The following is a 12,488-nucleotide window of genomic DNA, read 5'->3' on the forward strand; positions in this document are numbered from 1 at the left end:
CAAAATAAGGTTATACCAATCTGTATGCCAGCGCATTCATCTCATCTTTTACAACCTCTTGATATTGGCTGTTTTGCGGTATTAAAACGATTATATAGCCGGATGGTTGAGATGAAGATGCGGAGCGGGATCAATCATATTGATAAACTTGACTTCCTCGAAGCATACCCCCTCGCACGAATTGAAGCTTTTAAATCGGAGACGATTAAAAATAGCTTTAGAGCCGCTGGTTTAATACCATTTGCGCCTGATCGAGTGATCTCAAAGCTAAATATTCGTCTTCGAACCCCTACCCCCCCTCCGAGTAGGGGAAGCGATTGGGACCCGAAAACGCCCTCGAATTACATCCAATTACAAAAGCAAGCTTCGTCAATTAAAGCATTGCTTCGTACAAGATCAAGGAGCCCCCCAAGTCCTCTCAATTCCGCTATAAACCAGGTTTTAAAGGCATGCCAAATCACTATGCAATCCGCCGCATTTCTTGAGAAGGAAGTTGGCGATTTACGCGCCGCCAACGAGAAGCAGAAGCAAAAACGGACTCGGTCTACTAGGACTATCGTCCACGAAGGGGATCTCTCAGTCCAGGAGGTTCGTGAGCTACGTGCAGAGCCATTTGAGACCCAAGTAATGCGTATCAATACCTATCGTGAGCAGGTTTCGCAAGGTTTACAACAATCTGTACGGGCCGGGCGAGCATGTGGAATATGTAGATTGCCAGGGCATAGAAGAGAGACATGTCCAGATAGAGAAACCAGCTAGTTGAATTAATTTAATGGCGTTGTGGTTGAGATAAATGCATTTAAAATTAATATATTAGGCTGGGTGGCCGGCTGGCTTACATGGCCGGCTCGCTTACCGATTACGTTAGTTCCTTTAGTAAATTTGCCGGGCACTATTATTTATATTTCAATATAGATCTAATACCTGGGCATGACATTTGGAGAGATTGTGAAAGCATAGACCACTTGACTACCTAGGCATACATGCTGCCTTATGTTATACATGAAGTAAGGACGCTTAAATGAGCCTCGGGCTAGAGCTGTCAGTCTATATAGTCTGCATATCGATCTACTTGGCAATACCGTTCTGCGCATAGATTACTTATTATGTTGCTCTGTCTATATTTACCCTTTCTATATATATATTAATATAATATTCTATGTTTAACTAGTTATACTTACCTAAGTAGGTACTAGGTACATATGTCAAGTGTGGCTCAAAGTATGCGGGGAAATAGCCATCTCCGCCAAGAAAATGCTGACTGTGGTGTTAATAGCCGATGGCAAATGGCAAAATGGCAAACACCCAGACAAGAGACAAGAGACACTATATACAACCAAAAAAGGGCTAAACTTCCCAACTCTCCTTTTTCTTTTTTAATCTCTTCCAATCTGCTTGGGTTCTCTTTCACTTCTTTGTTAATCCTGCTTTCTTGCCCTTTTTTTTTCTTTTTCTCAAGATCCATCCCCTTTATTCTAATCATATGATGTCTGGGTAAACCCCCATGGAATAGCATCAGCCCAGTTGCAGATCCCACCTGTGACGTGCCCTCTCTTGAATCTCCGGGCACTATTTGATTGTCTGTTGAATTCTTTCATGGTCGCCAAATCGAACCCATGTCTACTTCAGTCACCGCCTCCACCTCCCTCCCTGACAGCCCTCGCCCCAGTCGCCTGCGCCGCTTCAGTTTACGAACCTACTCCCCCTTGCCTAGTGGGCAGCATTCGTATAGGCACAGTTTGAGTAGTCGAATTCCTTGGTTCTCAAATCCCGGCTCCATCTCTCCCACGGACTCTGCCGCTCCATGCCCTGAAAGTGACCATACAAGCCTCTCTCGTTACACCTCTGCGCCCGCCCCGAGTCTCGGTTTTGGTACCGAACTTAATAGCCAAGTATCATCCACCGAATCTGCCGCTTCTACACCTTCCAACGACCTTCCCCAGAGACCCAATCCGATGGCGCGCCTAAGGAGTGTTTCATCCGTCCATCGTCCGCCACCTCGGACGTTAGAGCGTGCCAACAACTCTCAGGAGCCTGCCCCGCCCTCTGAACCGGGCGCCGTTCAAAGTACTGCGACCGAACCCACCAGCGAACCCGCCAGCGCTCCTGCAGATGGACAGGTGACCCCCTCAAAATCGGAGACCAAAGCGACCATTCGGTTCTTCCCCTACCAAGACGCCCTCCAGAGTTCGAGGCCCTCGTTACCTTTCGTCCCAGTCGCCCGAACCCTACCATCAGAAAGCTGTGTCATTCGTGTCGGTCGATACTCGGAGCGTGATGGTGTACCTCTCCCCAACCCGACCGAACCCTCGGACGCCCCCGTGGGGTTCAAATCCAAGGTCGTTAGTAGGAAACACTGCGAGTTCTTGTACGTGAATGGACAGTGGCACATCAAGGATGTTGGTAGTTCTTCGGGAACATTTTTGAACCACATGCGCTTGAGTCAGCCGAATATGGTGTCCCGTCTGTACTCCATCAAAGATGGCGATATTGTGCAGTTGGGTATCGACTTCCGAGGGGGAGAAGAAATGATATTCCGATGCGTTCGGATTCGGATTGAATGTAATCGATCGTGGCAGCAGCAGCCTAACGAGTTCAAGTACGATCTTACCTATTGTCCGGATTGTCATGTTTTGCTAACCAATATTCCAGCAAAAACACAGAAAGCCTTATTAAAAACTTGGGCAAGGGTGAGACGGCTGATTATTCGGGTTGTCGTGAATGCTCGATTTGCCTTGGCTCTGTCCTGGTTCGTTTCTTCTTTTCTTCCTACGAACCCTGCACCTACTAACTATAATGAAGCGGCCCTATCAGTGTTTGTTCATGGCAGCCTGCGCGCACGTCTGGCATTACAAATGTATCAGTCGTCTGCTCCACTCCCCCGATTACCCAATGTTCCAATGCCCCAACTGCCGTGCATTCACCGATCTCAGCGCCGAGGTCGATGACTCGAATGACGCAGAGGAAAAACGAGAAAAGGAAGCGACAGAAGATAGGGCATCCAATCACTCTTCTGAGCAGCTCGGAACGGAGGCGCCTTCAGCCGTCGAAACCAATAGCACAGAAGGACCGCCCGATCAGCTCGGAGATCTTGCCGAAGAAGAAAACTTGGCCGACAATGTGGAGAACCTCCACCTACAAGATGACCAGCAAACGGATGACACTCGAAGCTCAGCCTCACCAGCACCTAACTCAAGCACAGATGACCTGGCCCGCAGCGCCACTATCAACATCCCCGGGTGGCAACCGACGCAACCACTCAGTGTGCCGTCTGGTCGCCCATCACAACTACGATCCGACACGCCAACATCTGACGACAACCCGTTGACTCCACGAAATGACTCGGGCCCTTTGGCCTTTGATGGCCGAGCAGGAATGCCGTAATTCGTCGCTTCGGATCGAATTAATTTCTGGAAACCCAGAGCTTTGAGCATCTTAATACATATTTATCCTTCTTTTTGGCATCTACATCTACCCTGCTGTAGGGGGTTATCATCTGAGCATTCTACGATATCAACATTGCAAGGAAGCATGTCTGCGTTGGTTTCTCCGGGTGCACACTCCATATACACCGTTTGCATTGTTCAATAGCGCCTACCTCTATCATATAATTTGATTCGTCATGGCGCCCCAGCGTTCTATTTTCTCCTTCCTATCCCCTGGCCCAACTCCCCCTACTGATACCCACTCGAGATCTGGACTGTTGTTTTGAATCTTGGCACATCCGATGAATCAAGGACATTCTTTCGTTATCCTTTGGCTTGTTTTTGATTATGACTAGGTAATAACACGTTCGGTTTGACTCATCTACTCGTACTGCAGTTTTTCCCCTATCTGCCTACATATCTAGGCAGCCCTGACCTTGAGCGGATTATCAACCTCATGGAACACAACCGGAACTACACTCGAGAAGGTCCAAAGCTAGAAAAGTCATCAGAGGATATCCTGTGTTTCTGAGCAAGATAACTTACCCTGCTTTCTACAACTTTCCAGTGTTGACTGTCAAGCTGGGTCTTGGGTCGATATACATCGAGTCGTTCTAGCCGGTTCTCGGCACCCCATATGTCTAAGAGCGAAAGGACAAAATGCTTGTTGGCATGATTTAGTCGCAGAATACCAACACGGATTCTCTGCAGGTAATTCTCGCTGATGAATTCTGCAATGTCCATCTGACGCATGACGAAATATGTGCTGGGAGTGCCGTAGAGATTGAGGGGTATGCGATATAGATAATGAAGAGCCTCTGTTGTAATTTTCTTGTTGAGGAGAAGAATACTTGGTGTATATCGCTTCACATAAGGTCGAGGAAGGGTGCAAAGAGGACCACCGGCTACTGATGACCATTGATCCCTCAGCTTTCGGTAGCTTTTTACATATTCATTTGGGTTGAGCAAATGGGTATATATTATCAGGCGAATCTCGGATGGTAGGTCAAGTAAGGAGGCCATAGTAATTTGCAGTAATCAAGTTGTGAAATGCTTATGTTCAAGTCTGTCCTTACCCCTCTTTGAGGCTCTCGATGGCCCCCTCGAGATCCCATTGGCTGTGGCTGGAGTGTAATACAAGAGCCTCACACCAGTGTTGATTTCACCCGTGGACTTCTTCAGCTTACGGCAATATTCACAAATCGGGAAGGCCAGTAATATAAGAATGGTTCATGTTCCATCGGCATGCTGAGCAAAACTGGAAGTTTAACGATCACCTATTTCGTTATTGAAACAAAAAAAAACAAACAAGAAACTCCCTACGTATAGTTCCACCGAAGCATTTACCCATACTTCACCTGATGGTTATCATAGCTTGTAAGACTAGCCACTCAATTGGAGTTTCACCCACTCATCAACAGTCGTAGGCTCCCTCCCAATCAACCACCTCAAAACACTGGGATTCCCTTTCAATCCACGCCGATTATAGAACAAAACCAACCTCTCAGCCTCATCCCGTGTGATATCGGGACGTAAATCCCCCTTTGAGGCCGGCCATCTCAAATCCGAATGTACATGATCCCCACTATACACGCCGCTCTCCCCGGCATATAAAAGCTTGAGAATCTTGCTCACGCCCTCTTCAAAAGTGGGAGTTTGAACCTCTATCTTCTTACCAATATGCTCCCCAATAACCTTAATAAGCTCCGCATCAGATACCGGGAGAGTCGAGCACAGCGGATACTGAGCGAAATAATGTGCTTCCCGCTCGTCCAAAACCCTGGCCCCGGCTTCCGCCAGATCTCTGAGCGCAACTAAACTATTGGCGACATTTGGATTATAGATGTTCCAAATATACTCGATAGACGGGCTATCTATCTTCGCGAGTGCAGCGGCCGGGTACACGTCCATGAAATTGGTTGGTTGGAGAATTGTGAAGTTCAAAGGACTCAGTAGCAGTCTTTCTTCGACGCGGCTCTTGTGATCATGCTGCATAAGGTTTCGATGTTGGGTACCGAGAACGCTGGAATATACAAAGTGCTTGAACTTCGTATCTGGCTTTTGGCTCTCGGCAACGGCTGCGTCGATCATGTTCACTCCGATTTCTGTCTCACGGGAGTGGAGCGAGGGGCCTACGTGGTACACTGATGTTGCATTGTTGAGGAGCTTGCGACATTCAGCGGGGGAGGATGTGTCGCATGTTTGTACTTCAGCTTCGGGGTAGGTGGTTTGGAGACGAGAGGTGGATTCCGAGGTGTGGGCTGCTAGACGGAGTTTGAATCTGGATTTATTGTATAAGAGAGGGATGAGATGGGAACATTGTCTGCCACCGGGACAAGTGATTACTAGTATTTCGCTCATTTTGACACTGATTTGATTTTTGCTTCGAAAGGGTTGTCGGTCAGAACTCGAAGGCGGTTCTCCAAAGGTTTACATATCAGGTAGAGGTCTGTACGTCAGATTTGCCCCCTCATGCAGCCGCACTTTCATTGGCTCAAATCTAGGCTGAACTGCACTTTTTACGAAGAAAGATGACACCAGCCACATGAAGGACATTGGCACATTATTCCCATTACAATATATTCGGATAACCAACTTGTTACGATGAATAACTATAGCCAACTATGTACTCTATACATAATCACGTGATCAATAGCGCTAAGATTGCCAAGTGGGTCCGGAACCAAAGAGTCGCTGGACCCGCTTTCAACCTTGGAATGCTGACGATTTCAATCTCCCCCGGATTACAGGGCTTGATTGAATACTAAGAGCTGAAGAAGACAATCTCCCGGGATCCACGGACAGGGATCAGTCTCACAGATCAATCTGGGCTCGATCGGTCCAGACCTTAAGCAAGATGAGGTTAAATTTCAGCGAGCCACCCACTCCGACCTTGAGTCGCCAAAACACTACAATACAAGGTCATCATCAACGGCGTGGTACTCATCCCCATCGGCTGTCATCGCGGGCAAAGCCGAGAAGGTAAGCTACCCAACCGGTATCTTCTAATCACCCGCAAGTGCTAACATTGATCAGATGGCCACTTGTCTTCCGCTTTATCAAAGGTGCAATCCATGGTGCCATATTAGTCCCGGTCTTTCTGCATGCTGTATTCACAGCCCTGATTGTTTACTTGGACACATACGTATTCGAGACTGTCGGTCTACCTAGCACGATCGTATGTATCCCCAACCAACCAGGCAAAATATGAACTAACCATAACAAAAACAGATCCCATCTTTATCTATTGTCGTAGGTCTGATGCTTGTCTTCCGCAACCAAACGTCCTACAATCGATTCTGGGACGGGCGGAACGGAATGAACACGCTCAACACTTGCGTGCGGAACCTCGTCCGCACAATCGCAACAAATAGCTACAACTCAAAGCGGGGACCACCCACCGCCGCAGAGCGCGAGGATATCGAGCGTACTGTGCGCATTCTCATGGCTATCCCGTATGCCGTGAAAAATCATTTACGCGCTGAATGGGGTGCTGCTTGGGTCTTTGGTAACGCCGTCGATGAGGGTCTGAACATGCATCCGTCCACCCTTTATAACCCCGAATATGCCAACCTGTTACCTGCAGGCCTTGAGGGTCATGAAGATGAGGGACTAGGTCTCCCTTTCCAGTTGACTTTCTTCGTTGATGGGTTTATCAAGCGTGGCGAAGAGCGTGGTTGGTATCCTGCGCCTGGTGCTAGTCAGATGCAGGCTCAGTTGAATACCTTGACTGATGCATATGGGAAGATGGAAACGATCAAGTTGACTCCGATCCCAGTGGCTCATTTGTAAGATTCATGACTCTGATGCGTGTTGAGTTATGCTTGTTTGTTTCAATTACTGACTTTGAAATCAGGATTCACCAAAAGCAAGTCCTCGCCCTTTTTGGCTGCGTGTTACCGTTTGCTATGGTCGATGAGATGGGATGGTGGGCCATCCCCATTGTCAGCCTTGTTATCTTCACACTCTATGGCATTGAAGGGATTGGCTCGCAGTTGGAAGATCCCTTCGGCTACGACAGAAACGACATCAAGATGGATGCTATTGTCGGTGACTCCAAGACTGAAATCGATGTTGTTTTGGCCGAGTGGCGCACGCACTCGAAAGCCATGGAGGCATTGAGAGAACAGCCCGCTGGTGCAGTTCATGGTAATTTATGCTTAACGCCTGATCGAAATGAATCTGGAAACGGAAATGTGGACGGGAAGTATACGCCTCCGGACTTGTTTTTGAGGTTGAGACCGAGTACTGGTAGGTGAAGTTTGGATGTAGAATGTCTATCGGGTGTAACTATGGCGCGATTATCTACATGTATAGTTTCAACTTAACATTAGAAATACCAATGTATCTATGAACTAGAACGAAAGACCACGCAATCTTCTTCATAGACTGAATATACCCAACCTGGCTCAAGGCTTGCTAGTTCCACTGCAGGCGAGGACATTGAAATTGACATGGTGGAATGTGATTTGCCACGAATTGAATTATTATAAGTACACAACTTTGGTCTATATCAGCTGGGTATCTAATGCGGTAATCGAGAGTAGCTAAGCAGGTGCATCGAAATATCATAGAGGCGGCTCGAGCGCCAGAACGCCATCCAGTATTGAATCTGGCGTCACATCGGCGAGAACATCAGATACCGCATGTAAATTACTTCCGTACTGCAGACTGCGGTCTTCGCCAGGAGGAGTGACAACAATGCGATGGCGAAAGACTTTCCTGGCAGCTAGGGCCACGATGGAGGGGGTCAGATAATCGATACCATGTAAAGGAGCTAGAAGTCTGCGGAGAGAAATCAATTAGATGAGCTAGACGTAAGTGATTTCATCAAGGACATGTTTAGACTCACTGTGCAAATCGAGAAAATTGAATATTTGCATTGGCAGATACGCCACCTGCAACAGCACGACTGAGCCGCAGAAATACAACGATATCCTGGATGTATCGAACGACTTCTGCATTCATGCTCACCGACGAACTTGTTTCCTGAAGTTGTTCCATCACCTGTGAGTTCATCAACCGGTATTAGATCGCTATGTTCAGTTTGTGATTGTAAAATCCAAGTGGATTAGAATAACGTCAAACTTACCAACGGGCTGATCGTAGTACTCTTCGGCTGCTTGCCCTTCGACTTATGAATAACAGAGGAAGCGGAAATTTGTCCATCTGACAGCCAGTCATTCTCTTCAAGATAAGTATACCCATCCTCTGGGCTGTGGAAATGAGAAACGAAGAGATTGTCATTCTACCGCGGCATTAGCTAAAGTAGAGCAGCCAAAATGCGGGCGTACAGATAATACTTACCATGTGCGGTTTTAAAGGTGGTTTCAGCTGATCGAAATCTCGTGCCACAAGGGGGATGAAAAGGAAGTCCTGAGGTGCAATTAGGGTCCCGCTCTCTGTGACCAATTCCCTCGATCGCATTAACTATTCTGCATATCAGCGTTGTCTTTACTGATTTGTCGATCGGAATACATACCTGCAGCATGTGCATTTGGATATCATCACTGACAAAATTGAAGTTCTTGGCGACTACAATATTGACAACGTTACTGCTGAGTTGTGAGAAGGGAGTGGGTGATTTGCTGTAATCCCCAAGACTCTTATAGGAAGAACGTTTGCTTGACTGATTTAATTAGCCTATAGCATTGGGAATCATAGCAGAGACTTGAAATATCAACATACTGATTCAGTGGTCAACCACGGACGCGATGGGCGATAGTTTGCGCGTGCGTCCGGGGTGAGAACGTCATTGAAGATATCATCAATAGATGTTGCAGATGAACAGTCAAGGATGCAGTATGAATAATTGAAAGTGGTTGAGCCGATCTGTCTTTCATTAGAGACTATCTCGATATTCTGGGTGCATTGACATACTAAGGCGAGTTCTTTGGCCAGGTCATTAATACAGTGGCTGGTGGTCTCAACCAAGCAATGTTCGCGGGCAACAAGGCACAGTAAAATGGCTACTTCAAGGTCAGATAATTGTCGAGCAATATCAGCAAGATCTGTATAGTCCATGTTTTGAAAAGAGGACCAAGTTGGCCAATGAAGATGCAGCAACTATCAAAGAGAAGTCGAGGATTGTGGTGGGGAATTTCCGCCTGATAACCGAGGCGACAAAACCACCAGATTAGGTCTAGCGCGTGTGACCCCGTCCTCCCGATCAACAGCTCGAACATCCAACAACTGCCCAGGTAGAGGATTCAGTGCCTCATCTGTGATCAGATCCACAGTCATGCCACCCAATCCACTCGCAAACTGGGAAAAGGTTGGAGACAGCTTTTATCGCAAAATTGCCGTTTATGACGCCATCTTCGAGGACGACGTCGAGTTAGAGAACTACATTGTCGCGGGCGCCCCCTACGGAGGAGCTATTGGTAAGTCCCCATTTTTGGAGAACCGGAGATCTGGACTAACATGGAAATCAGCGCTTTATCGCGATGAAAGCAAGCCATTCAGGCTTCGCGATGGACAGGGTTCCCGTTCCACAATTGATGTTTATTCATGTTCTGGACAGAAAATCAATCGTATAAACGTTTGTTGGCATTTTATGATTGAATCTTAAAGAAAATGCTAACTAGTTTTAGTGGGAACAAGCCACTATTCGTGGACTAGGCTGGTCTGATAAGGAAGAGCTCCTGGTCGTCTCTGAGGACGGAACAGTGCGACGCTATTTCGGGTTGGACGGCGAGTTTACATCCTTCTCTCTCGGAAATGTGAGACATAGTGAATGCCTGCTCTAGACATGCTGTACGAAAACTGACAATGTAACAGGGCGCCGAAGAGTATGGCGTGAGAGCCTGCCAGTTTTGGTCATCAGGCCTCGTTGCATTGCTGTCCAATAACCAGCTAATTGCTGTATCCAAATATGATGAGCCGCGTCCGCGGCTCTTGGCACCTTGTCCAGAAGGCGAGGTATCATCATGGGCTTTAATTCCACCAGCCCATACACTCTCACGCTCTGTTGAGGTTCTGTTGGCTGTGGACAAGACCGTCTTTTTAATCGACTCAACCGAAGCAGAAGACAAGATTCTGCAAGATGGTCCATTCAAACACATCAGTGTGTCCCCAACAGGGCGCTTTGTCGCAATTTTCACCGCAGAAGGAAAGTTATGGGTTGTCAGCAATGACTTCCAAAACAAGTTCAGCGAATATGATTCAAAGTCTCGGGTTCCGCCAAATACTGTGAATTGGTGTGGCGATGATGCTGTCATCCTTGGATGGGAAGATGAAATTCATCTTGTTGGCCCCAACGGCGTCGCATCAAAGTGAGCGATCTCTTTTTGGTGTAATATTTGCGAGCACGATCTAATCATCCTAGATACTACTACGATGGCCGCGTCCATGTCATACCAGAGTTTGATGGAGTTCGTCTCATAACTAATGACACATGCGAATTCGTGCACAAGGTCGCTAGTAAGTTAACATCCCAAGGAAACTGCCAGATTATCATTGACAATTTCCAGGTGTCACCGAAGAGATATTCCGTCTTGGGTCGTCTTCTCCCGCTTCCGTGCTGCTAGATTCGGTAGACCAACTGGAGAAAAAATCGCCCAAGGCTGATGAGAACATCCAGCGCATCCGATCGAGTTTGCCATCAGCAGTTGACACTTGCATCAAAGCAGCGGGCCATGAATTCGACGCCTACTGGCAGAAACGCCTGTTGAAAGCCGCATCATTTGGCAAATCCGTACTCGAACTTTACAATAGCGATGAGTTCGTTGAGATGACTGAAAAACTACGCGTTCTCAAAGCATTGAGAGACTACAAGATCGGGCTGCCATTATCATACGAACAATACCTGCGCCTCACACCGGAAGGACTCATCGAACGCCTAATCAGCCGGCATGAATATCTGCTTGCAATAAGGATTTCGGAATACCTACAGATTCCTGCAGACAAGATCTATGTCCATTGGGCAAGCCAGAAGGTGAAGATCTCGACTGTTGATGACGAAGCTGTGTGCAAGCTTATTGTCCAAAGACTCGATGGAAAGCCGGGAATCTCGTTTGAGGTTATCGCCCAAGCTGCTTATGACGAGGGTCGATCTCACCTAGCTACCCAATTGCTCAACCATGAACCACGGGCCGGCAAGCAAGTTCCTCTGCTTTTGAACATGGAAGAAGATGAGCTTGCTCTTGATAAGGCAATTGAGAGTGGTGATGATGACTTGGTGAACTACGTGCTTCTGCATCTTAAGAGCAAGCTTCCTTTGGCAAGCTTCTTCCGAATGATCAATACCCGACCAATGGCTTCCGCACTTGTGGAGACTGCGGCACGAGGCGATGACATCGAGCTACTGAAAGACTTGTTCTACCAAGACGATCGACCCATTGATGGCGCTAATGTACTACTGTCAGAAGCATTGCGCGATACGGACTTGACACGCCAAACCGAGAAACTCCACCTAGCATCTCGCCTCTTGTCGGATTCCAAGGAACCTACGGTGGTACTAAACCAAAAATTAGTCTCTGAGGCCTCCCAGCTTTTGAAAGCCCAAGACGCATTGGATAAAGACTTGGCAGATCACAGCGAGTTCCTTGGTCTTAGTCTCAATGAGACAGTCTACAGACTTGTCCGAGGTGGTTACGGTAAAAGAGCACACAAGATTCAAAGTGAATTCAAAATGCCTGAAAAGACATTTTGGTGGTTGAGATTGAGAGCTTTGGTGGCTAAACGTGACTGGGGCGAACTGGAGGAAATCGCTAAACTCAAGAAATCCCCAATCGGATGGGAGGTAAGACGGTCGAGAATCCTAATCTACTGGAATAGACGCTCACACAAGACAGCCTTTCTACAACGAGATTTTGGGTGCTGGAAACACAAAACTTGCTTCAGGATTCGTGCCAAAGTGCACCCACTTGCCCCCTGCTGAGAGAATCGAAATGTGGGTAAAGTGCGGTATGATCGTGAAAGCCGGAGAAGAGGCACAGAAGACTAAGGACCTTAACACCCTGGAACTCCTCCGCACTAAAGCATCTGGCCCCGCAGCCACCGAAATCGAGCGCATGATCAATCAACTGAGGCCAAGGAAATGAGCCCACCAACAATGTTCAA

General features: G+C 47.5%; 6 protein-coding genes across 6 annotated transcripts; 3 read left to right on the forward strand and 3 right to left on the reverse strand.

The window, feature by feature from the left end:
* Nucleotides 1-1,314: 1,314 nt before the first annotated feature.
* N7455_001248 (FHA domain protein) lies at nt 1,315-3,686 on the forward strand. The gene is made up of 3 exons (XM_040951843.2): nt 1,315-2,599; nt 2,653-2,749; nt 2,803-3,686. The coding sequence occupies exons 1-3, from the start codon at nt 1,617-1,619 to the stop codon at nt 3,382-3,384; spliced, it is 1,662 nt and encodes a 553-aa protein (XP_040817851.2). The 5' UTR covers nt 1,315-1,616; the 3' UTR covers nt 3,385-3,686.
* A 160-nt stretch (nt 3,687-3,846) lies between these two features.
* On the reverse strand, nt 3,847-4,448 carry N7455_001249 (uncharacterized protein; the record flags this gene model as incomplete). The annotated part of the gene is made up of 2 exons (XM_065603963.1): nt 3,847-3,921; nt 3,972-4,448. 2 exons carry the CDS (start codon nt 4,446-4,448, stop codon nt 3,847-3,849), a joined length of 552 nt encoding a protein of 183 aa, XP_065462454.1.
* Nucleotides 4,449-4,808: 360 nt separating this feature from the next.
* On the reverse strand, nt 4,809-5,786 carry N7455_001250 (uncharacterized protein; the record flags this gene model as incomplete). Its single annotated transcript, XM_065603964.1, has 1 exon — nt 4,809-5,786. The coding sequence occupies one exon, from the start codon at nt 5,784-5,786 to the stop codon at nt 4,809-4,811; it is 978 nt and encodes a 325-aa protein (XP_065462455.1).
* A 446-nt stretch (nt 5,787-6,232) lies between these two features.
* On the forward strand, nt 6,233-7,697 carry N7455_001251 (bestrophin family protein). Its single transcript, XM_040951377.2, has 4 exons — nt 6,233-6,407; nt 6,462-6,603; nt 6,657-7,213; nt 7,282-7,697. The coding sequence occupies exons 1-4, from the start codon at nt 6,283-6,285 to the stop codon at nt 7,682-7,684; spliced, it is 1,227 nt and encodes a 408-aa protein (XP_040818649.1). The 5' UTR covers nt 6,233-6,282; the 3' UTR covers nt 7,685-7,697.
* Nucleotides 7,698-7,993: 296 nt separating this feature from the next.
* Nucleotides 7,994-9,449, reverse strand: N7455_001252 (uncharacterized protein; the record flags this gene model as incomplete). Its single annotated transcript, XM_040951724.2, has 7 exons — nt 7,994-8,210; nt 8,278-8,432; nt 8,518-8,673; nt 8,733-8,855; nt 8,908-9,054; nt 9,114-9,257; nt 9,306-9,449. The coding sequence occupies 7 exons, from the start codon at nt 9,447-9,449 to the stop codon at nt 7,994-7,996; spliced, it is 1,086 nt and encodes a 361-aa protein (XP_040817636.2).
* Nucleotides 9,450-9,666: 217 nt separating this feature from the next.
* Nucleotides 9,667-12,469, forward strand: vp16 (tethering complex subunit VPS16; the record flags this gene model as incomplete). The annotated part of the gene is made up of 7 exons (XM_040951065.2): nt 9,667-9,808; nt 9,860-9,966; nt 10,019-10,147; nt 10,206-10,699; nt 10,753-10,847; nt 10,898-12,168; nt 12,221-12,469. The coding sequence occupies 7 exons, from the start codon at nt 9,667-9,669 to the stop codon at nt 12,467-12,469; spliced, it is 2,487 nt and encodes an 828-aa protein (XP_040817536.2).
* Between the last annotated feature and the right edge of the window lie 19 nt (nt 12,470-12,488).

The sequence above is a fragment of the Penicillium solitum genome (assembly GCF_028829755.1).
Source record: "Penicillium solitum strain IBT 25940 chromosome Unknown utg000001l_segment0_segment0, whole genome shotgun sequence".
Taxonomy (NCBI): domain Eukaryota; kingdom Fungi; phylum Ascomycota; class Eurotiomycetes; order Eurotiales; family Aspergillaceae; genus Penicillium; species Penicillium solitum.

Bases quoted from the DNA above. Each gene is read 5' to 3' on its own strand.
- N7455_001251 (XM_040951377.2), top strand. From the start codon at position 6,283: ATGAGGTTAAATTTCAGCGAGCCACCCACTCCGACCTTGAGTCGCCAA. The intron at 6,408-6,461 runs GTAAGCTACCCA...AACATTGATCAG, and splicing joins TCGCGGGCAAAGCCGAGAAG to ATGGCCACTTGTCTTCCGCT. The intron at 6,604-6,656 runs GTATGTATCCCC...TAACAAAAACAG, and splicing joins TCGGTCTACCTAGCACGATC to ATCCCATCTTTATCTATTGT.
- N7455_001248 (XM_040951843.2), top strand. From the start codon at position 1,617: ATGTCTACTTCAGTCACCGCCTCCACCTCCCTCCCTGACAGCCCTCGC. The intron at 2,600-2,652 runs GTACGATCTTAC...CCAATATTCCAG, and splicing joins CAGCAGCCTAACGAGTTCAA to CAAAAACACAGAAAGCCTTA. The intron at 2,750-2,802 runs GTTCGTTTCTTC...ACTATAATGAAG, and splicing joins TTTGCCTTGGCTCTGTCCTG to CGGCCCTATCAGTGTTTGTT.